Source organism: Gorilla gorilla, chromosome 5 (assembly GCF_029281585.2).
Source record: "Gorilla gorilla gorilla isolate KB3781 chromosome 5, NHGRI_mGorGor1-v2.1_pri, whole genome shotgun sequence".
Taxonomy (NCBI): Eukaryota; Metazoa; Chordata; class Mammalia; order Primates; family Hominidae; genus Gorilla; species Gorilla gorilla.
This window is the reverse complement of record NC_073229.2, coordinates 123,637,290-123,660,273: the sequence shown is the minus strand read 5'-3', so window position 1 is coordinate 123,660,273 and position 22,984 is coordinate 123,637,290. Positions and strand designations below refer to the sequence as shown.

Here is a 22,984-nt window from a genome sequence, read left to right as displayed (position 1 = left end):
CACTTTCCAACACATGTTCTTGAATGATCACTGGATCTCATGAGGATAAAGGAAACAGGTAATTATAATATACAGAAGAAACAAATTAATACGATGTATTAATGAGTAAACGTAATTGAGGGTAGTTTTCTGAATTGGAATGTGCTTTTGAAAATGTCTTTCCTAACCCTCTACCTCCAAATAAGCGCCAAGCAAAATAGAACAGCTATTTCTTTGAGTCTTACCTATCTCTATATGTAATCAAGCTAGAAGCCTGGCAGTTATTTCCTTCCCCCTTTTTATCTTATTTTATTTTTTAGCCTGTTAACAAAAGTAGACAGAGTGGTATAATGAATTTACCTATACCCATCAACCAGCTTCAGTTGTTGTTGTTGTTTTTCCAGCTTTAAACATTATCAACTCACAGCAAGTCTTGTTTCGTCTAGGCCAGGATTTCTCGATCTCAATACTATTGGCATTTGGACTGTTAATGCTCTGTGATTAATTCCTTGCTGTGCTGTTCTGTACATTATTGGATGTTTACCAGCATCCCTGGCCTCTGCCCACTTAAATACAAGTAGTGGTCCTCTCACCTCTCACCAGTTGTCAGAACCAAAACTGTCAAATGTTCCCTAGGTGGCAAAATCACTCCTCATTGAGAATATCAGTGATTCTCAACAACAACATTGAGAATTGCTGACATTGTCTCACTCACTTCTCCCTACCCATGGCAGTTATTTTGACACTTCCCTTTCCCTCCTCTTTTATATCTAATTTGTTACTGTTTCTACCTGCAAATATATATATAAAGAATGCCCATTTCTCTCCAGATCCTCTGCTACTATACTAATCTGTTTCTCTTCCTGATGCCCTCCAATCCCTCCAATCTAGTTTATCACATTAGCGAGAGTGATGTTTTTAAAGTATAAGTTGGGGCTGGGTGTGGTAGCTCACACCTGTAATCCCAATACTTTGGGAGGCCGAGGCGGGTGGATCACTTGAGGTCAGGCATTCGAGACCAGTCTGACCAACATGGTGAAACCCCATCTCTAATAAAAATACAAAAATTAGCTGGGCGTAGTGGTGCATGCCTGTAATCCCAGCTACTGGGTGGCTGAGGCAGGAGAGTCACTTGAACCCTGGAGGCAGAGGCTGCAGTGAGCTGAGATTGCGCAGCTGCACTCCAGCCTGGGAAACAGAGCGAGACTCAGTCTCAAAAATAAAAAATAAATAAAGTGTAAGTTGGACCATATCATGGCCCTGCTTAAGAACCCTCTCGTGGCATTTCATTATACCTAAGATAAACTGCCAAAACTTTCATTTCAACTGTAAGTCTCTGTATGAATTGTCCTCTGCTTATTTCTCTAGACTTACCTGGTGGCTTCCCCTTTGTATTCCCTCCCATGTAATTTAAAGACAAAAGTAACTAAATACCAACTTTGTTATCTGATGTGCAAAATTATTGAGAATATTTTCATAATATTTTCTTAAATTTTATATTTTTTCAGGTGTTATGAATGTGATGAAAAATTATCAACGCATTGTAATAAGAAGGTTTTGGCTCAGATAGTTGATTTTCTCCAGAAACATGCTTCTAAAACACAAACAAGTAAGTTAAGCGATTACTAAAGGAATCTGTGTTAAAATACAGTATTTCATATAAAGAGTTCATAAATTCATAAAGAATACTTTAGATTTTACTGTGACAGCCCAGCCAATAATTTGAATAAAGATATTATGAGTATCGGCTGGGTGCAGTGGCTCATGCCTGTAATCCCAGCATTTTGGGAGGCCAAGGTGGGTGGATCATGAGGTCAAGGGTTTGAGACCAGCCTGGCCAACATGGTGAAACCCCGTTTCTACTAAGAATACAAAAATTAGCCGGGTACGGTAGCACATGCCTGTAATCCCAGCTACTCGGGAGGCTGAGACAGGAGAATCGCTTGAACCTGGGAGGGGAGGCGGAGGTTGCAGTGAGCCAAGAACATGCCACTGCACTCCAGTCTGGGCGACAGAGCAAGACCCCGTCTCAAGAAAAAAAAAAAAATTATGAGTATCATGCATTCTTAGGTGGCAACCTTGTTATACGTTTATATAACCAATTTGAGAAACTGAAGTATGTCGTGTCTAGATCATGGGCTTTGAAGTCAGTCCTGATAAGTTTGAATTTAGACTTCCCCACTTAACTGGCCATGGTCACTTTTATTGCTTAGTTTCCTTATTTATAAAATTAGGATGAGAATTCTGTCTTATGGAGTTACTGTGAGGCCTAGAGATAATATTTTCTAAAGATTTAGCAATAGTGCATGTAAAAATACTTGCATAGTACCTGTATTAGTCTTTTCTTGTATTTCTATAAAGAAATACCCGAGATTGGGTAATTTATAAAGAAAAGAGGTTTAATTGGCTCACAGTTCCGCATGTTGTGCAGGAAGCCTGCTGTTGTCATCTGCTCAGCTTCTGGGGAGGCCTCAGGAAACTTTCAATCATGGTGGAAGGTGAAGGGGAAGCAGGCACGTCTTACATGGTGGAACAGGAGGAAAAGATAGACGAGGAGGTAGTACACACTTTTGAACAACTAGATCTTGTGAGAACACACTGACTATCATGAGAACAGCACCAAAGTGATGGAGCTAAACCATTCGTGAGAAGCCCACTCCCATGATCCAGTCACTTCGCATCAGGCCCCTCCTCCAACATTGGCGATTACAACTCGACATGAGATTTGGGTGTGGACACAGATCCAAACCATATCAGTACTTGACACATATGTATGAAATGGTGTCTGTTATTTGTTACATAATTGCAGTGTAGTTCTGACACTAACTACTGGGAGTTAGGCCAGACTTCACAGGCTAAGGGCACAGTTGCCCACAGGACTGCCCTCACTTCAGAAACTAGCTGCAGGCTTGAGGGTTCCTAGACCACTGAATTTCTGACCAACTGTCCACAAATTTGGGGGTTCCTACCATTTCTTCAGGTTCAGTGATAATTTGCTAGAATGAGTCAGAGAACTCAGGAAAGTGCTGTACTAACAATTATAGTTTTAATATAGCAAAAAAGGATACAAAACAGCCAAAGGAAGAGATGCATAGGGCAAAGTCTGGGGAGGGTCCCAAATGTGAAGCTTCTGTGTCCACTCCAGAGGGAATGAGGATGCATTCTCCTCACTCTCCCCAGCCCATGCATTTGTGTGCACTAATATACACAAGAGTATTGGTAACCAAGGAAGCTCACTGGAGTTTTGGTGTGGAGAGTTTTATTGGGATTTCATTGTGTAGGCATGATTGATTGAATCATTGGCCATATTGATTTAACTCAGTCTCTAGGCCCCCAACATTCTAATCACATGGTTGGTCTTTCCGGCAGGGCCAGGCCCCATCCTGATTATCTCTTCAGCATAAACTGTCTAGGGGCCCACAGTGAGTCAGTTTGTTGATATAAACTATCAAATGTGGCCTGAGGGACCCATCATGAATAACAGACACTCTTGTCACTCTGGAAATTCCGAGGATTTAGAGGGTACTTCCCAGGAACCTGGGGAGAAAAGCCAGCCAGATCCTTTATTATATAACAGTAATGTATTATGTATTATGCATTTTGTTATTGCATACTTTGTTACCTAACAAATAAATAATACATAACGTATGTTAAGAGTGTATAGGATAATAGTTTCTTCCTCCAAAAATAGTAAGTGCTTCCCACATGCCAGGTATTAAATTTTATTTGGTCTGTAGTATTAGAGTAAAACAAAAATAGTTTTATCTTGCCCTCTAGGCGTTAGATTATAGTGGGAGCAACAAGCAAAACATGCAAATATATAATGACTTCTGGTAAGTGCTACAAAAGAAAGGAACAGATTGCAGTGCTGGGTAATAATATAGTAGTCACAGTGATCAAGAAAGGCTAATATTGCAGAAACGTGGTTTGTTAGGAGAGAGTGCAAAGAGGTGAAGTTACGAGGTAGATGAGCTGGTCATGACAGATACTGTAATGAACTCCATGGTAAGGAATTTTTATTTTTTTGGAAGTGTAATAGAAATTACTAAAGTATTTTAAGCAGGGGGGTATCACGGTAATTTCATATTTTTTTTTAAATAAAGATAAGTGATTGCTATGTGGCACACAGATTGTAGGGAGTTAAGCATGGGGGTGGGGAGATCATGAAGAGGGTTAAGGAGGTGATTGTTGGGGGGGCAGGTGAGAGGCTGATAGATACTCATGGGGAGTGAGTGGATTACATGTAGTGAGGGAGGGAGAGTGGGAGGAATTAAGTATTAATACAAACCTCAGGATTTTTACTGAACAGCTAGGTGAATGGACGTGATAATTTTGAGTTGCCTTTGAAGCAGAATTGAATTGCTTAGTAGGTGGCATCAGAAACTGAAAAGCTATGTAAAAATGTAGTTGCCAACTGTGTTTTCTATAGCCCAGTGTACAGCTGTTTTTGTTAGCCATCGCCCTAATGAGACAGTAATGGTGAAGGAACTGGAGGAGGAACCAGAGAAGGTAAACTCAGGCTCCTGGACAGCAGTAGAAGTGATTAATTTGATCACTTATCATTTACTTATTCAACAAACATTTATTGAATTCTATTCTGCAGCAGGCATACTAGTCGTAGCTCCAATTCTGCTCAAATAAAGAACCAGGAAAATATGGTGGTGAAAGACATGTAACACTACTGGAACTGAAGTTGGTCATAATTCTGTCTGCTGAAAAATGAGCATTAAGTTTCGTTGGCCATAATAAGAAGATAGGCAGGGATATGATGGCATGGGTGATGAAAGTACAAGTTTAGAAATTATTTTCTCTGGATTTTTTTTTTTACCTTAGAGGTTCCCTAAGGTTAAGTACAAACCCAGTCTGATTTTCATTCAGTTTTACTGATTTCTTGAATAAGTATTACAAGAAAGATGCTAGGAAGGGAGCATAGAATTACGGTATAATGGAAAGTACATGGCTTTGAGGTTGGGCACGGTGGCTCAGGCCTTAAACCCAGCACTTTGGGAGCCCAAGTCGGGCAGATCACTTGAGGCCAGGAATTGAGACCAGCCTGGCCAACATGGTGAAACCCCAACTCTACTAAAAATACAAAAATTAGCTGAGCATAGTGGCACATTCCTGTAATGCCAGCTACTCAGGAGGCTGAGGCATGAGAATTGTTTGAACCCCGGAGGCGGAGGCTGCAGTAAGCCGTGATCACACCACTGCATGCTAGCCTGGGCGACAGAGTGAAACTGTCTCAAAAAAAAGAAAAAAAGACAGTAGTAGATGGCTTTGAGTCAGGGGGTCTGGTGTTCAAATTTGACTCTGTCACTAGGTGTGTGACCCCAGGCAGTAATCTGTTTATGCAAGCCTCATTTTTCCTTAGTACTTTATATTTCCAAGGTGCCTCAGGGAATAGAGATTGATAAGACAGTCACTAAATCTTTAAGAGGCTAAAGATCTGAAAGAAGGTGTAAGATTAAACAGTAATGATATACAAGTAGAGTAAGATTTCTGTTTTAGGTAACAACCAAAGTCCTTCAAATATCCAAAGAGGGATATAATGTTCAGTTGTAGGAACTAAAAAGGAATCATGGATGAGCCGGCTTTCAAGCTGACCCTTAAAGGATGAACTTTGGGCAGGTGAAGATGAGAGAAGAAATCATTTCAGGTGGTGGGAAGCACTAATATAAGCCTTAATTGTGTTTATGGAACCGTGAATAGCACCTGGAGTGGTGGGGCACGGGCTTTTGAGGTAGTTTGAGAGGGAGTGGAGTTTTCAAAGTTTGAGAGATACATAGTTGTTAGTTTAAGGCTTTTGGCAGTTCTAGGGCAAGATGTCATTATCCCTGTGGGTCAAGCTACAGGATCTCTCAGGCAAGTTTGATTTAAAATAATATTCCTTGGCATTCTAGAATAAGTTTTTGGATATAATAGTTTGCCATACTGTGCCTTGTATGCGGCTTCCGTATATTTTTATAAAATATTTGGAAAATCAAATATGAAAGTTTTTATTGAGGTTTGTAAGAATGCTGGATATGATTTTGCACTAAATGGTAATCGTGAAACATTGTGAAAACACCTATTTATGATAAAAGGAATATGAAACTGTATTATTGTGTTTGGGTGAGAGGATAAGTATGATTTTAAAAGGTTATTTTTATATTTTTGTACTAAGTAAAAATAGTTATTGAGAAGAAAGCCTGTGCCTGTATGTTAAACACATTTTGAAGTTATGCATGACCAGAAATTTTCTCTCTTTAAAGCATATCATTAATTCTTTTGTTTTTTTATTCCTTTACTTTTAGGCATCACTATCCTAAAATCATATAGTATATGGGTGGCTCACTCCTGTAATCAGAGCACTTTGGGAGGCTGAGGCAGGCAGATCACTTGAGTCCAGGAGTTTGAGACCATCCTGGGCAACATAGCGAGACTTGGCTCTAAAAATAAAAATGAAATAAATACTATGCCATGTTAACACAAATAACATTTGTAGAAAAGATAACTTTCAAAACAAAAATATAATGAGTGGCACTGTCTTGCATTTTTATAAGACTCTTAAGTGCCTGGCTTAGTAGAAAACAGCTGGATTCTCATATCTGCTTCTGCATTTAATCCTTTTTGATATCACATGCCATATGGCCTCTGGAGAACGGCATTGTATAATTGAGGGTGACTGAAAGTAAAAAAAGCAAATAAAATCTTAGGCTTATTATGAAAATACTTTTGACCTTAAGTACCCTTGAAAGAAGGAAGTTGTCTTCTGACCCACTTTGAGAAGTGCTGAACTGTAGCACATTTGTCTTTATATTTTCTGTCTTCAGCCTTACTTATCCATTAAGGCTCAGCTCAAATCCTACTTCTAGGATGCTTTCCCAATCCTTATCTCTTTTTTGGCACTCAGTGTCTGTGCAGCGCACTTTAGAATCTAATAACACACTTTTTTGATGTTTCATATTTATGTTTGTACATGTCTTATTTTCTCTCAAGACTGTAGGTTCCTTAAGACTGGACTCTGGATTATATTCTTTTTGATTTTTATGTGGGTAGACAGTAAATACTTGCTGAATAAACCAAATAGAATGTGACCAGTTTTTGTTGAGGAAGTAGATAGATAAGCTTTGCACTTTCACCCCCCAAAATCCTAAATATTAATATCAAAATTATTCAGTCTTTTAATATCTCTGAGTTTCTGCTTTGTACCGGATGCTGCATTAGATGTTGGAGATGCAGTAGTGAATGAGACAGATCTACTTCTAGTTGCTGTCATTACTGATCTTTTGGTCTATTGAGGGATATAGACAAATTGCACTTGGTTATACTTGCCTGTTTAAACAGTGCTGTGATGGAGCAAGTACGAGGTACCGTGAGAACAATTTGGAATAGTATCTAACATTCGACTGGAGGAGCCAGGCCAATTCTATTTAGAAGAATAATCCGACTTAGTTGGAAGCAGAAGAATATCTAGAAATTATCTGGGCAAAAAGGGAACAGATTGTGTGTTCCAGGCAAAGAAAACAGCTCATTGACGAGAGCTTGATAGGTTCAGGGAAGTCTAGACAGCTGAAAAGTTGAGTTTTGTGGTGTAGAAGATGGTGAGAGGTGAGACTTGAGGTAAGTAAGAACAGATATTTAAGGGCCTTGTACAGATAGAATTTGTTCTGAGGGCAGTGAGGAACCACTGTTAAGTTTTAAGCAGAGAAGTGGCTGATCAGTGATTTTGTGTCTTAAATCTCAGTTTGACTTGTATGGAGACAGATAGGAATGCCTATATATGTATAACTGCCCATTTATTATGTTAATATCAATTTATCATATGACTAAGTAAAGATTTCTAAGGCATAATGGTTAACTGGAAGTTAGTCGATTTTGAGAGTAAACTGGCAAGCTAATTATTATTTGGTTCCAAGCTAGGGGAATTGTGGGGCACCAAGTTGTCTCTTTTTACTCGCTCTTTAAATATTAAACTTCTTTTCAGCTGTAGAAATGGGCAGATTACATTAATACTACATGACTGGTTTAGGTAATTGCATTAAGCAGTTGAGATGAACCCCAGCTCAGGTTCCCAGAAGAATGCTTACAGCTGTGTAGATTTCACATCTGATGTTAGGATTTGCTTATAGAAACAAAACTCCCTCTACCTCCCCCTTCCCCATACATGGAATAAAAAGGTCATATATAATGCAAGACTGAAAATGGGCAAATAAGCATTTTCGTGAGTCCCACCCAGAAATAGGTATTACTAAAAAGTAGACCAGAAAACTTTGGAGACAGTAAAAAAAAAAATCAGTGGTTGAAAGGGGTTGAGGAGAAGAAGGGGTGAATAGGCAAAGCACAGAGAATTTTTTAGGGCAATAAAACTACTCTGTATGATACTATAATGCTGGATCCATGTCATTCTGCATCTGTCCGAATCCATAGAATGTACACTGCCAAGAGTGAACCCTGGTGTAAACTAGGAACTTTAGGTGATAATGATGTGTCTGTGCAGGTTCATCAGTTACAATAAATGAACCATTCTGGTGGGGGATGTTGATAATGGAGGCTATGCATGTGTTGGGGTAGGGGGGATATGGAAAATCCCCATTAACGTATGCTCAGTTTTGCTGTGAACCTAAAACCTGCTTGAAAAAAATAAAATTTTTTTTTTAAAAGTGGGCCATTGTCCTCTGAAAGTCTCATGAGATTTCTCACTTTAATAGTCTTTTAAATGTCATGAAGTGTTCTACAAATATTTAGAGAATATAGGAATTCCTGGTAAAATAATGTAGTTGAATATTGGTTTATTTTTTGTGAAATAGATGACTGACAATCCCATGTTCTTTTCTAAACCAATGCATTTGGCTCATAATTTTAATATTGATGGGATGCCATTTTTAACAAGGTTAAAGAGAAGACAAAATACTATATCCTGCTGAATTTATTAAGCTCATGCTCCTGGTTTACAATAGACATGAATTATGTGGGTTTTATGAAGTATGAGTTTGCTGTATCTTTTTTTTTTTTAAATAAGAAAGTAAGTGGTGGTATGTTTGGGATCTGAAACTCCATCTGAGTATAATATTATGACCCGTTTCAGTAACAATTTGATTACTATTTAATACTTTTTAAAAAAAAGGTGATACATGCTGGGCACATGTATAGCTCATGCCTGTAATCCCAGCACTTTGGGAGGCTAAGGTGGGAAGATTGCTTGAGACCAGTTCTTCAGGACGAGCATGGGCAACATAGCATGACCCTATCTCTATTTATTTTTGTCTGTTTTTTTAAGAGGTAATACAGTTCTCTAAAGTGACAGTCATGTTTCTAAGAAATTTGCATTTTCAAAAATAAGCACTAAAAATTGTTGTTTCAGTGTATACAAGGGGCTAGGTTCAAAAAGATAATGACATTTTAAAAACAACCTATTTTTACGTATAGGGTTTTTAATTTGGGGTTCCTCATCGGAACTACAAAACACAGTAAAATTATTAGAGTGACTATTTTCTCAGTTTTCCCAAAGATGTCACATAACTAGTATCCTTCCAGATACATAGGGAGATGTTAATTGCATGCAGTGGCTACCTAGGATGTTAGGGCGTAATTTTTTAAGGAATCATTTGAGAAGGACTGCTACAAACTATGACTAAAAAAGCTATAAATCCAAACACAAAACATGTGCAGCAATGGATTACATACAGCTTTTACTTAAGAGTAATGGCTTTGCTATTCATATCACCACTGGCATTTTGTTAGTGTCTTAAACTACTCTCACACTTATAAATTGCATCATCTTTATTATAACAGACAGTAGATAATGTTTAAGTGTGTGAATTCTGAAGCTAGACTGCCCGGGTTTGAATCTTCCCTCAACACTAACCAGCAGTATACCTCAGTTTCATCTTTGAACTGATTCATTTCTAAAATGGGGACAGTTATCAGAGGTGACAATTTAAGGGAGATACACTCTCAAACTCTCCAACTCTAAATGCAAAATAAGTTCACTTCTCCCTTGCCTATGGGAAGAAAGGGAAGAACCAGTGTTCCCCACTTTTGGTTTAACCAAGGCAATTCACAAATACACCTTTGGGAAAAGAAAGACACCAATTTAATATTACTTCACAACAAACCCACTATTGGTTGTTTTCAGTTTTCTCCTGTGATAAACAAAGCTGTATCTTTGTATACTTGCTCTTTTATTTTGTAGGTGAAATTTTTTTGGAATTTCTTGGCCAAAGTATAAATTTTGATTACTGTTGTAAAACTGCCCTCAAGAAAGCTTGTACAAAGGGTATAATTGACAATAGTGCCCATAATTCCATATTTAACTTTGTTTATAGTTCAGTTTTGCCATAATGAAGTTTTTAATGTCATTGTTGCCAGGTCATTAGTCTTTTCTGTTTTTAGCCTTTGGGGTCATGCTTTGAAAGTCTTTGCTCTCCAAGATTCTAAAGATATTCACCTAAAATTTGCTGGTACTTTGAGTTTTTTCATGTTTATGATTTAATATCCTTGAACTCAGTTTTTTTGTTTGTTTTTTTGAAACAGTCTCACTCTGTCACCTAGTCTGGAGTGCAGTGGCATGATCTCAGCTCACTGCAACCTTTGCCTCCCGGGTTCAAACGATTCTCCTGCCTCAGCCTCCTGAGTAGCTTGGACTACAGGCAAGCGCCACCATGCCCAGCTAATTTTTGTATTTTTAGTAGAGACGAGGTTTCACCATGTTGGCCAGGCTGGTCTCGAACTCCTGACTTTAAGTGATCCTGCCACCTCGGCTCCCAAAGTGCTGGGATTACAGGCATGAGCCATCACACCCAGCCTTGAACTCAGTTTTTAAAAAGATAGTTATAGGATCTCTAAGTGTTGAAGTAATTTTTTTGCTGGAAAAATTTGAGGTAGTATCTTAAGTTTTTTTTTTAAAGTTCTCAGACAAGTTGTTTTGTTGTTTCTGTTGTTTTGTTTTTGCTTTGCTGGTATTTCAGCCAGTTTTGTCTTAGAAGACTTGAGGTACATGCAAAACCTATCAGTCCTCAATCAGCTACTTTTTGAGGACTCAGATTATAGGCTTAAAGGTAAACTACAGAGATATACAAGAGCTTTAAAAACTTTAAAGTGCCGAAAGTGTGCTCTCAATGTTCTTTGCATTCTAGGTCTATATTATCTTTTTATGTAAAGGATGACAGTAATATAGAAGTGATAAGTAGAGTAAATTAAATTGCTTTTATTTTTTATTAGTTTTGATTTATTTCCCAAGGTGAGATAAATCCCTTTTAATAAAATAACCTAGCCTGGAAACTTTGTGATTACCTTTTTGACTATGCGGACTACTTTTTTGTAGGTGTGGGTAAAACTTTAGGAGAACAAAAGAAATGATAATAAAAATTTTGTATAGTTTGTCTTTATTGTTGTAGCAACTTTGTCCTCTTACTTATATCATACTTAAAAACATCTTGAAGTTCATTCCTTATTGTATTTGGTTCTGTGTTTATAAAGGAAGAAGAGAATTTTTAATATCATCTAAAATGTTTGCACTGCCAGATTGAAAAATGCTTTGTTATCTCTGAAAACAAAATGATCAAAATAGTTCTTCAGTAGAAGCTATAAGTTGCTTTTTATTAAAACATACAGGCCAGGCGCAGTGGCTCATGCCTGTAATCCCAGCACTTTGGGAGGTCCAGGCAGGTGGATCACCTGAGGTCAGGAGTTCGAGACCAGCCTGGCCAACATGGTGAAACCCCATCTCTACTAAAAACACCAAAAATTAGCTGGACGTAGTGGTGGACGCCTGTAACCCAGCTCCTCAGGAGGCTGAGACAGGAGAATCATTTGAACCCAGGAGGTGGAGGTTGCAGTGAGCCGAGATTGTGCCATTGCACTCCAGCCTGGGCGACAAGAGCAAAACTCCATCTCAAAATACATACATACATACATACATACCTGCATGAATGTCAAGTAATTGAGACTGATTCAGACATCCCTGTTTTAAACTAGAATTGTAAACTCTCATTTGACAGCTTCTTAGTAAACACATGCACAACAAGTATATTTAGTGTCTAAACGTTTTCCTGAGATATTACAGTTATCATAAATTTAAGGCTTGGCCGAGTGTGGTGGCTCATGTTTGTAATCCCAGAACTTTGGGAGGCCAAGGAGGGTGGATCACCTGAAGTCAGGAGTTCAAGACCAGCCTGGCCAACATGGTGAAACCCCATCTCTACTAAAAATATAAAATTAGCCAGGTGTGGTGGTGTGTGCCTGTAATCCCAGTTACTCGGGAGGCTGAGACAGAAGAATTGCTTGAACCCAGGAAGCAGAGGTTGCAGTGCCAAGATCGTGCCACTGCACTCCAGCCTGGGCAACAGAATGAGACTCCGTCTCAAAGAAAAAAAAAAAAATTAAGGCCTAAGGTCTCTGCTGTTTACTAGTTTACTATGTATCAATTCTTTATACTCCAGTCATAAATAAGAAATTAGGTGTAAACAGTTATAGTGGTTCATATAGTGCCTGATACACAAAGGGCATTGATAAATCAATTTAAATTGTTACATTTTGTAAATGTACTACTTAGTAAAATTTAAGACTTGCACTTTTATTTTAAGTAAAACACTTAAATAGCTCTTAGAAATGTTATTCTGGCCAAGTGCAGGGCCTCACTCCTGTAATCCCAGTGCTTTGGGAGGCCAAGGCAGGCAGATCACTTGAGGTCAGGAGTTTGAGACCAGCCTGGCCAACTTGATGAAACCCCATCTCTACTAAAAATACAAAAAATTAGGCATGGTGGCTCATGCCTGTAATCCCAACTACTCAGGAGAGTGAGGCACGAGAATCACTTGAACCTGGGAGGCGGAGGTTGCAGTGGAGCCGAGATCACACCACTGCACTCCAGCCTGGGAGACAGAGCAAGACTCTATCTCAAAAAAAAAAAAAAAAAAATTCTATTTTCTAGTTAAATTATCTTATCTGTTTGATAGCGTAGTTAATTTTTAATATTTTCTCACAGACTTACATGTAAAAGTCAACAAACAGACCCTTGCCACTTGTGTGAAGTGGCTATTTAACCATGAAATAAACTCTTTTTATTGCCACTGCCCTGTGGGTATGTTCTTTCTGGCAGTGCTGTCCATATTTGGTGGCTATGCATGGAGAGCCAGGTGGTGCTGAAAAGCATCGCACAGTGAAGCGTGGATATATCTTGGTTTGACATTTGTCATCCCTTGCTGCTGAAGGGAGGGGGAAAATCTGTTTTTCCATATGTTTATGCTTTATTTTGCCTGCAGTTTTGTCCAGATGGTCTTATGAACATTGTTTACTTTGGGATGCCATCCCAGATGTTTTGAAAACTGTTGGATAAATGTGGCACACAGATACATTTGCATATTATGGTTTTTAAAATGTTATGTGTCTTTGCAAGATTAAAATATAATTTATTTCTAGGAGTATTTTCCCAAGTGAATAATGTGTCTGTGTATATATGTATTTTTAAATGTTTTTTAAAACAGGCCCAATAGGCATCGTGTATATATATTTCATAAGTATATACAACATATATAGTTATTATCTGTAGGTTATTTCTTCCAGCCATTCAGTTTTCATGTTAATAAGCTAAAAAATATTGTGGCAACATTTATTAAGAATGTTAAGTCTGCTTCATGTTTTGGAAGAGGCCAAAAAAAAAAAGATATTTTTGAGGAGTCATATTTGTTTAGGGTTGCATATACCCAAATCTGTAAGAATCTCGACCTACTGTCTTTTATAATTCTTCTCATTGTACATAAATCACTGAAGAGAATTTAGGTGATAAAATGACAATGAATTTATAATCAGAAGATTGTGACCTTGGGCATATCACTTAACCTGTTGGAGACTGAGTTTTGTAAATGTAAAATCAGAGTTAACAGCCTGAAAAAATTGAGTAATGCTTGGATTTAATTTCTCTCTCATCTTAAATCTCTCAAAAATCACTATGAAACCACCTTTTGGCAACAGCAATAATGAGAGTCTGAACCCATCCTATTCTAGGTTCTATTTACAGTCTCAGATATAAACAAGAAGCAGACTGTTCTGTCTGTAAACCCAGCCAGCATCCATATCAGGGTTCCTCTTGTTTGTGTAGTGCTTCTTAAGTACTGACTGGCTTTTTTCATTTGCTTTTATATTCATTTGAAAACTACCTGGCCTCTTCCCCCTTTCCTTTTTTCCATGCCTGGTGTTTGTACTTCAGTGACCCACTTCATTGATTGTGCTGGCCTTTGCCCCCAAGCTCTAGTGTGGGGTTTATTATTTATTATAATATTTGGAGGACAGGAGAAGAGACCTATCTTGCTAGTTCTTTTCTGCTTTACCTCAGGATTCTGGAGTTGGGAGTTAAAAATAGTTCCTTAATATCTGAACACATTCCAGTAACAACCAATAACATTTAAAGAATAAAAAAACCAGCAATAGGGGGAAACCAGTTAATAGTGTTTATAAAAACTATTGTAGCACAGGATAAAAGTTGTTAGAACTTAAAGAAAACTTTTTTCCATGAAATAGGTTTGCTTAATGAAAGAAACATCTTCTGCTGGGCGCGGTGGCTCACACCTGTAATCCCAGCACTTCCTGCTCCTTAGAACAGGGCCACTCCCACTCGGGTTCATCTCCTTTAATGTTGTTTACAGAAGTGGGGCAGGTGTCGTAATTTATTTCCTCTTAAGAACTTGCCAGAGACGTAAGAAGCTAACCTACTAGTTCTGCTGTTTAATCTTGCAGATTTTTATGTGTTTCGAATTTTTATTATGAACAGTCCCCCCAGTGCTGTACCCCTTTGGCAGGAAGAGCAAGAGTAAGAGATGTTCCCCTATTTCCATCAATCAGCCAAATATTTAAAAGTTAATTAGTAATACAAGGCAGCATGTCAGTATTAGGTGAAAAAAACATGTAATTGTAAAGAACTATAAAATCTAAGGGCTGGCCGGCTACGGTGGCTCACACCTGTAATTCCAGCACTTTGGGAGCCCGAGGTGGGTGGATCACTTGAGGTCAGGAGTTTGAGACCAGCCTGGCCAACATGGTGAAACCTCTTCTCTACTGAAAAAAAAAAAAAGAAAAAAAATACAAAAATTAGCTGGGTGTGGTAGTGGGTGCCTGTAATCTCAGCTTCTTAGGAGGCTGAGACACGAGAATCACTTGAACCTGGGAGGCGGAGGTTGCAGTGAGCTGAGATTGCACCACTGCACTTCAGCCTGGGCTACAAAGTGAGACACTGTTTTTTAAAAAAGAAAAAATCTGATGGCTGAAAGGAATTTAAAAGAACATCTAGTTAAAACTAAAGCATTTCAGAACTTGGGAATTTCTTATCAAACTTCAAATTATCATAATTTTGATTCAGAGAGTAATCTGCTAAATACATGTAGTCAACCATGTCAGTAAATGTTAGGAATTGTTCTTTGTTTTCATATTAGTAAACATGAACTGATAATATAATTTTCTTTTTTTCTTTTGAGACAGAGTCTCACTCTGTCACCCAGACTGGAGTGCAGTGGCATGATCTCAGCTCACTGCAACCTCTGCCTCCCAGGTTCAAGTGATTCTCATGCCTCAACCTCCTGAGCAGTTGGGACTACAGGCTCACACGCACCACCACGCCCAGCTAATTTTTGTATTTTTAGTAGAGATGGGCTTTCACCATCTTGGCCAGGCTGGTCTTGAACTCCTGACCTCAAGTGATCCACCTGTTTCAGCTTCCCAAAGTGCTAGGATTACAGGCCTGAGGCACCGTGGCCAGCCTAATATAATTTTCAAATCTGCATTAATTATACAAATCTGTAAGCACAAAACATGCACTTATGTGTCATATACTTAGGTATTTTACTTTTTGTATTACAGTGTGGTTCTATTTATTTTTTAAAAACTTTCAATTTGAACATTTTCAAATTCACAGAAATGTTGCAAGAATAATACAAAAATTGCCACTATAGGATGGTGATTTTCCTAATTCTGTCATTTCTTCTATTAGCTGGCATTCTCTTATAAGGAAGTCTCTTCCCTACTTTTTCTCATTTAAAAAATCTGTTACCAATTCAGATTCATTCTGTGAATAATAATCTATTATACTACCCTTACTTATTTTTATGGTCAAATTATCTGAATTGAACGAGCCTGGTCAAAATCCCTGTGTATTTTGACTTATTCCCAATCACACATTTTGAGCACTTCCTTACTCTCTGGCATGGCAAAATGTTATGGGTTCATTTTGCATCTTTGCTACCCTGGGTTAAGAATCAGCCTTTTCCCCTAGAAGTCCTTATTTCTTTTCATGGGTAATGGTATTTAGAAGTTAGACCTTTTCTACTTGTTCTCGACTGTTCTTTTACATTTAGTTTTTTAATTCATCTGCAATTTATTCTGTAATATAGTGTGAGGTGCAGATCTGTATACTAAAGTTTAAATTAATTGCTCTAGCAATAAAATATAAAACCAAAGATAGTTGTGTTTATATTGTTCCCCTTCAGGAACACTGATTCAGGGAGATAATCTTATTTAAATTTAATTTTAAATAATGTATATAAATTATGTTAAGTGACATATTTATCTTTACATCTTGTGTCAGTTATTTTTTCTCTAACTTGTAGGTGCATTTTCTAGAATCATGAAACTTTGTGAAGAAAAATGTGAAACAGATGAAATACAGAAGGGAGGAAAATGCAGAAGTTTATCTGTAAGAGGAATTACAAATTTAGGAAATACTTGCTTTTTTAATGCAGTCATGCAGGTAAGAGTCATCACAAAGCTTTGTAATATGTAAAAGATTCTCTTAATTTATATAGTCATTGGCTCACCTGTAGACTGTCAAATGACTGCTAAATGTTCCTCTAGAAATTTCTCTTTTCCTTTTGTTTACGCTATCTTGGGCCATCACCATATGTATACATGTACCTTATTTTCACGCAGGGCTTCTGAAAGGTCTTCTGTGTATTTTACCATGGCTCTATCAGTAATAGTGACCTTTACTAAATGTAAAATGTACTCAACTAAATCTTAATATTTTTTGAAATAGACACTTTTGCTATGCTAGATGAAATTTGAGAGTGTATTCCATAAAATCAGAGGCATATTTTAACTGAATCTGAAGACTTTAATTTTGTTTTCTTTTAGAACTTGGCACAGACTTATACTCTTACTGATCTGATGAATGAGATCAAAGAAAGTAGTACAAAACTCAAGATTTTTCCTTCCTCAGACTCTCAGCTGGTGAGTAATAACTGTTTGAATAATAGCTGCTTTCAGATGAGCCACTGATGTTACCAAAATCTCTTTTCCTAATTCGCAGATCAGTCAACTAAGATAGTAGTCAGGGGGCTTAAAAATAATTTAAAAGCATTCTGTGAAAATAATCAGATTTAAAATTTCTAAAATCATAACTTTAAGGTATGTTATGGTTCCAATATGCCATGGATCAAATAATAAAAAGATATCAAGGCAGCTTTAAAATAAACATACTGGAAGAAACAAAAGAGGTGTGACTTCTATTGAGCAAAATGCCTATAACCCCTATTTTGTAGTTTCTGGTGACATTTGTTTAAATTTAGCATTTTTGTTCTTTAAAGGAAGATGAAATTTTAATAGCATCTAAAGGTTTTTTTTTTTGAGATGGGGTCTCGCTCTGGCTCGCGCTCACCCAGGCTGGAGTGCAGTGGCGCGATCTCGGCTCACTGCAAGCTCCGCCTCCCGGGTTTATGCCATTCTCCTACCTCAGCCTCCTGAGTAGCTGGGACTATAGGCGCCCGGCTAACTTTTTTTTTTTTTGTATTTTTAGTAGAGATGGGGTTTCACCATGTTAGCCAGGATGGTCTTGATCTCCTGACCTCGTGATCCACCCGCCTCGGCCTCCCAAAGTGCTGGGATTACAGGCATGAGCCACCGCGCCCGGCCACATCTAAAGGTTTTTTGAAGCCTAGCCTGATGATAGATTTTTAAGCTAGTGAGAAAGATGAAAAAAAGAGCAGCCCCTGATATTCAGAAGCTGGCCTGGCACCCACAGTCAGGCCATGTTATTCAGATAATCCCACAGAATAACAATCTGATACTAGGTTTCTCTGAGACTATGATGAAATAAGACAAAGCAAGGCCACTTCATGATTTTGTCTAAAACAAGATCACTTTGCCATTTAGAAAATCTCAAACGCCCTCCTTCAGCCAAAATGAGAAATGAATGAATGCTACTTTACTAGTTAGAGATTTATCCTCATTTTAGTCTCCCCCACCAGCTGCCACAATATGTAAGATTTATCGAGATGTCCCATGATAGAATTAGCCTCGCTTTCTGAGGGCATTCACTCTAGAGTAAACCTCTGCTTCCTGAAACCCACCTTCAGATTATTCAACCAGAGCCTAAATCCTGGGTAGGTTCTTTACAGCACTCTCTTACTAGGACACCCTGTGGTTCCCCATGCTGCGTGATCTCCCTCACTGCCACAAGTAATAAACCCACCTAGTTCAACGATAGGTGTGTTTCTGATGGACTTTGGCTGGGAGGTATTGATACTAGTAAGGATAATTTTAGTGAGAAATTGATCGGCCTGTGTGTGTGTGTTTGTGTGTGTGTGTGTAAGTGTGTAAGTCAGAGTATATGTATAGCTCATGATCTGACTTTTGAAAACAAAGAGTTCTAAAAATGCTTAGCCCTCTAAACATGCTTAGTAATCTTAGATTGTTTTTCCCAGTAGGCACTTTTGAAAGACAGTACTGTTTTATATATATATCTTTGAAAGACAGTATTATTATATATATAACATACTGTTATATATATAATAACCTCCTTTTTATATATATAAATATTTACATGTAAATGTTTACCATATATATATGTATATATAGTCAAAAAGCAGCCTGTAAACATTTGTTCAGCCCCTTAAAAATTTAATGATAGATTCCAATGCCCTATTCTAAATAAAGTATAGTGAGATCCTTAAAACTACTAAAGGGAAGTTATTGCTTAGTCATTTAAAAAGACCTGTTAAATGTGATTTCCTGTTAAATGCGATTGGATGTTGAGTTTAAATATTTGACATGCAGAGCTGTGTCTCAGGATTACTATATGGCAATTAGATACTGTAGTTAATAACTTTAGGTTTGTATCATTCTAACAGGGTAATTTTGAATCTTATATCTTAGGTTTTTAGGGCATAAAGTTGACCTGAGCTGTGGCACTATTCTTTGAGTTGGTTACTGCCCTTTGAATCACCAGTTTATCTTTGTCTTTTGTCTATATACCGTTTATTTTTTTATTTTTATTTTTTTACCTTATTGTGCTGGCTCAGAGCTCCAGTAACATGTTGAATAGAGATGATGGGAGCAGTCAGCCTTGCCTTAATCCCAAAATTAGGGGAACAAACATTCAGCCTTCTCCCATTATTACATACGAAGGTACGATTTTCAGAGGTGTTCTTTGTAAGCTTGAGGACATTCCTTTCTATTGCTAGTTTTCTGAAAGTTTTATCAGAATGGATGTTGAATTTTGTCAAATGCTTTTCCCACATCTATTGAGATGATCATATGGTTTTTCTTCTTTATTCTGTTAATGTGGTGAATTACACTGATTCCTTTTTCAAGTGTTAAACCTATCCTGTATTCCTGTTACAAACCCCAGTTATGATATGCTTATATGCTGCTGGATTCAATTTAATATTTATGTGCATATCAACAGTGTGTGTGGAAAACTTTTTATTTAATGAAAATATTCTTAAAAATGTATATTATGAGTGTATAACTTGATGAATTTTCACAGCTAACACACTTGTGTAACTAACACCTTGCTCAAGTAACATTACCAGCATCTGGAAGGCCCCTTCAACTCCCCCCCACATTCACTACTTCCCTAACCCACATGAGTAACCACTAACCTGGTTTCTAACAGGATAGATTAGTTTTGCCTGTTTTAATACTGCATATAAATGGAGTCTTACTATATACATTATTTTGCATTTGGCTTCTTTCTGTCAACATTATGTGTGAAATTCATCCTTCTTGGGTTTTCAGCAAACTTTTGTTTTCAAAGTTTAAGTGTATTTTTTATTTTTATTTTATTTATTTTTTGAGGTGGAGTCTTGCTCTGTCACCCAGTCTGGAATGCAGTGGCACGATCTCGGCTCACTGCAACCTCTGCCTTGTAGGTTCAAGCAGTTCTCCTGCCTCAGCTTCCTGAATAGCTGGGACTGTAGGTGCATGCCACCACATCCAGCTAATTTTTTTTTTTTTTTTTTTTTGTATTTTTAGTGGAGACAGGGTTTTGCCATGTTAGCCAGGCTGGTCTCAAACTCCTGACCTCAAGTGATCCACCTGCCTCGGCCTCCCAAAATGCTGGGATTACAGGCGTGAGCCACTGCGCCAGGTCTAAATGTACTTTTTAAAACTAAGGTTATTTCCTCATCTCATTCTGAAGGTTTTTTATTCTGTCTAAAAAATATTTTCATTGAGGAAAGGGAAGTGCAACTTGGTACTTGAAGTTTAAAATTACCTTAGATTTTACTTTTGACCCTTGAGGTAACTTTCAGTTAACATGGCAGAAAACACTTTAAAAAAAATAGACTTTATTTTTTAGAGCAGTTTTAGGTTTACAGCAGAAGAGAAAACACTTTTTTTTTTTTTTTTTGGAGACAGTCTCATTCTGTCACTCACACTGGGGTGCAGTGGTGCCATCATGGCTCATTGCAGCCTGGGCTTAAGGGATCCTCCCACTTCAGCCTCCTGAGTAGCTCGGACTGCAGGCACATGCCACTACACTTGGCTAATTTTTAAATTTTTTTTTGCAGAGACGGAGTCCCCTATGTTGCCCAAGCGGGCCTTCCACTCTGGGCTCAAGTGATCCTTCCACCTTGGCCTCCCAAAGTGTGGAGGTTACAGATGTGAGTCATGGCACCCAGCCCAGAAAAGCACTTTTGACATTCAAAAGCTATGGAAGGCCGAGCACCATGGCTCATTCCTGTAATCCCCTAGCACTTTGGGAGGCCGGAGTGGGAGGATCACTTGAAGCCAGGAGTTTAAGACCAGCCTGGGCAACAAAGTGAGACCCCCCTCTACCCCCGTCTCTACAGAAATTTTAAAAATCAACTGGATATGCTGGCATGCATCTGTAGTCCCAGCTGCTCAGGAGGTGGAGGCAGGAGGATCACTTGGGTCCAAGAGTTTGAAGTTACAGTGAGCTGACCGCACGCACCACTGCACTCCAGCCTGGGTGACAGAGTAAGACTTCGTCTAAAAAAAAAAAAAAAAAAAAACACAAAAGTCTGTCTTGAGTCCTCTGTAATTTTGACTGGGTGTGGTGGCTTATGCCTGTGATCCCAGCTACTTGGGAGGCCGAGGCGGGAGGATTGCTTGAGCCTTAGGAGTTCAAGACCAGCCTGGGCAACCCTGTCTCTTTAAAAAAAAAAAAGGAAAGAAAAGAAAAACAACTATGGAAAATTATAGCCTGTCCTTTCTGTGATTATAGTGGATTTTTTTTTTATGCTGTCTTTTTTTTTTTAATTATACTTTAAGTTTTAGGGTACATGTGCACATTGTGCAGGTTAGTTACATATGTATACATGTGCCATGCTGGTGCGCTGCACCCACTAACTCGTCATCTAGCATTAGGTATATCTCCCAATGCTATCCCTCCCCCCTCCCCCCACCCCACAACAGTCCCCAGAGTGTGATATTCCCCTTCCTGTGTCCATGTGATCTCATTGTTCAATTCCCACCTATGAGTGAGAATATGCAGTGTTTGTTTTTTTGTTCTTGCGATAGTTTACTGAGAATGATGATTTCCAATTTCATCCATGTCCCTACAAAGGACATGAACTCATCATTTTTTATGGCTGCATAGTATTCCATGGTGTATATGTGCCATTTTTAAGGATAGTTGTTATGAAATACATATGTAACAGTTATTTCATGAATATAGGAATGGGAAAATATATTCAATAGTTATCTTGGAAGATAACATTCTTTAATGTCCCAAGTTTATATTTGGGATCTGCTTTCTATTCCTTGTCCTTTAGGAGGAAGTGTTATTGGTGGGGATAGTACTTTAGAAACCAGATTTCGAGGGGAAAAAAAATTCTAGAATTAAATGGGTTAATCCTTCACCCAATGTTAGCTGCTTTTGTCAAGCTTTATGTCTCTCCCCTTTAAAAGAGGGAGATGTTATGCTGATTTTGTTACATGATTCCACATTATTACTTTACTAGTAAAATATTTGGGGAAAAGAAAGGTGTATAATCATACATTATACACAAATAATCATACATTATTTACTAGCAAATAATGTATGATTATTCGTGGAGTGGTACAAACATTAAGTAGATTAGTGATTTTATTTATAGGAGAGTGCATTAAAGGACAGTGACAAGCAACTAAAGATTGGTGATATCATTTGATCTAATAGTTTTATTAAGCAAAGGGCAGAGGATATGAAAATACCTGTGTTTTTCAAGGCAGGTATTCTGTTTTCTATTTTTATATATTTTATTTATGAAATAATAAAGTTTCTTAATACAATTGAGGCAATTTAGTTGGTGTTATTTAAGCAGAGTGTAACTCACAGATTTTTAATATGTTATTTTTAAATTGTACATTTCTGACATAGAGTTGATCGTGTTTTTAAAGGACCCATTGGTGGTGGAACTTTCAAGGCCTGGACCACTGACCTCAGCCTTGTTCCTGTTTCTTCACAGCATGAAGGAGACTGAAAAAGGACCACTTTCTCCTAAAGTTCTTTTTAATCAGCTTTGTCAGAAGTGGGTGCATCTACATTTTTAATATAAATAATTATGAGTTACAAAATACTAATGTATTCATCACTTAACATGAATAGTCGTTTTTACTGTAACTTTGCTCTTATTGCCCTGACTATGAAGAGAACTAAAATTTATTAGTTACAGCTCTATGCTTTATGAAAATTATATCTCAGTCCTCAGAAGAAGCAGCTTATCCTCATATATAAGGAAATGGAGACACAGAAATTAAATGGCTCACCTAGTCTGAGTGCAAAGCTGAGAATCAAATGGAGGTCTGTCCTGAC

General features: G+C 37.9%; 1 protein-coding gene across 7 annotated transcripts in view; it reads left to right on the top strand.

Moving 5' to 3' along the window:
- Positions 1–22,984, top strand: part of USP45 (ubiquitin specific peptidase 45) — a 79,449-nt gene that overhangs the window by 10,096 nt on the left and 46,369 nt on the right. For all 7 annotated transcript variants that reach the window (XR_008680936.1, XM_055391183.1, XM_063707791.1 and 4 more), the window contains exons 5-8: positions 1,488–1,588; positions 16,557–16,696; positions 17,080–17,175; positions 22,570–22,700. Coding sequence is in view for 6 of the 7 variants with exons in the window: in XM_055391183.1 (XP_055247158.1) it covers positions 1,488–1,588; positions 16,557–16,696; positions 17,080–17,175; positions 22,570–22,700 (468 nt within the window). In the remaining variant the exon portion in view is untranslated. The remainder of the gene's footprint in view (positions 1–1,487; positions 1,589–16,556; positions 16,697–17,079; positions 17,176–22,569; positions 22,701–22,984) is intronic.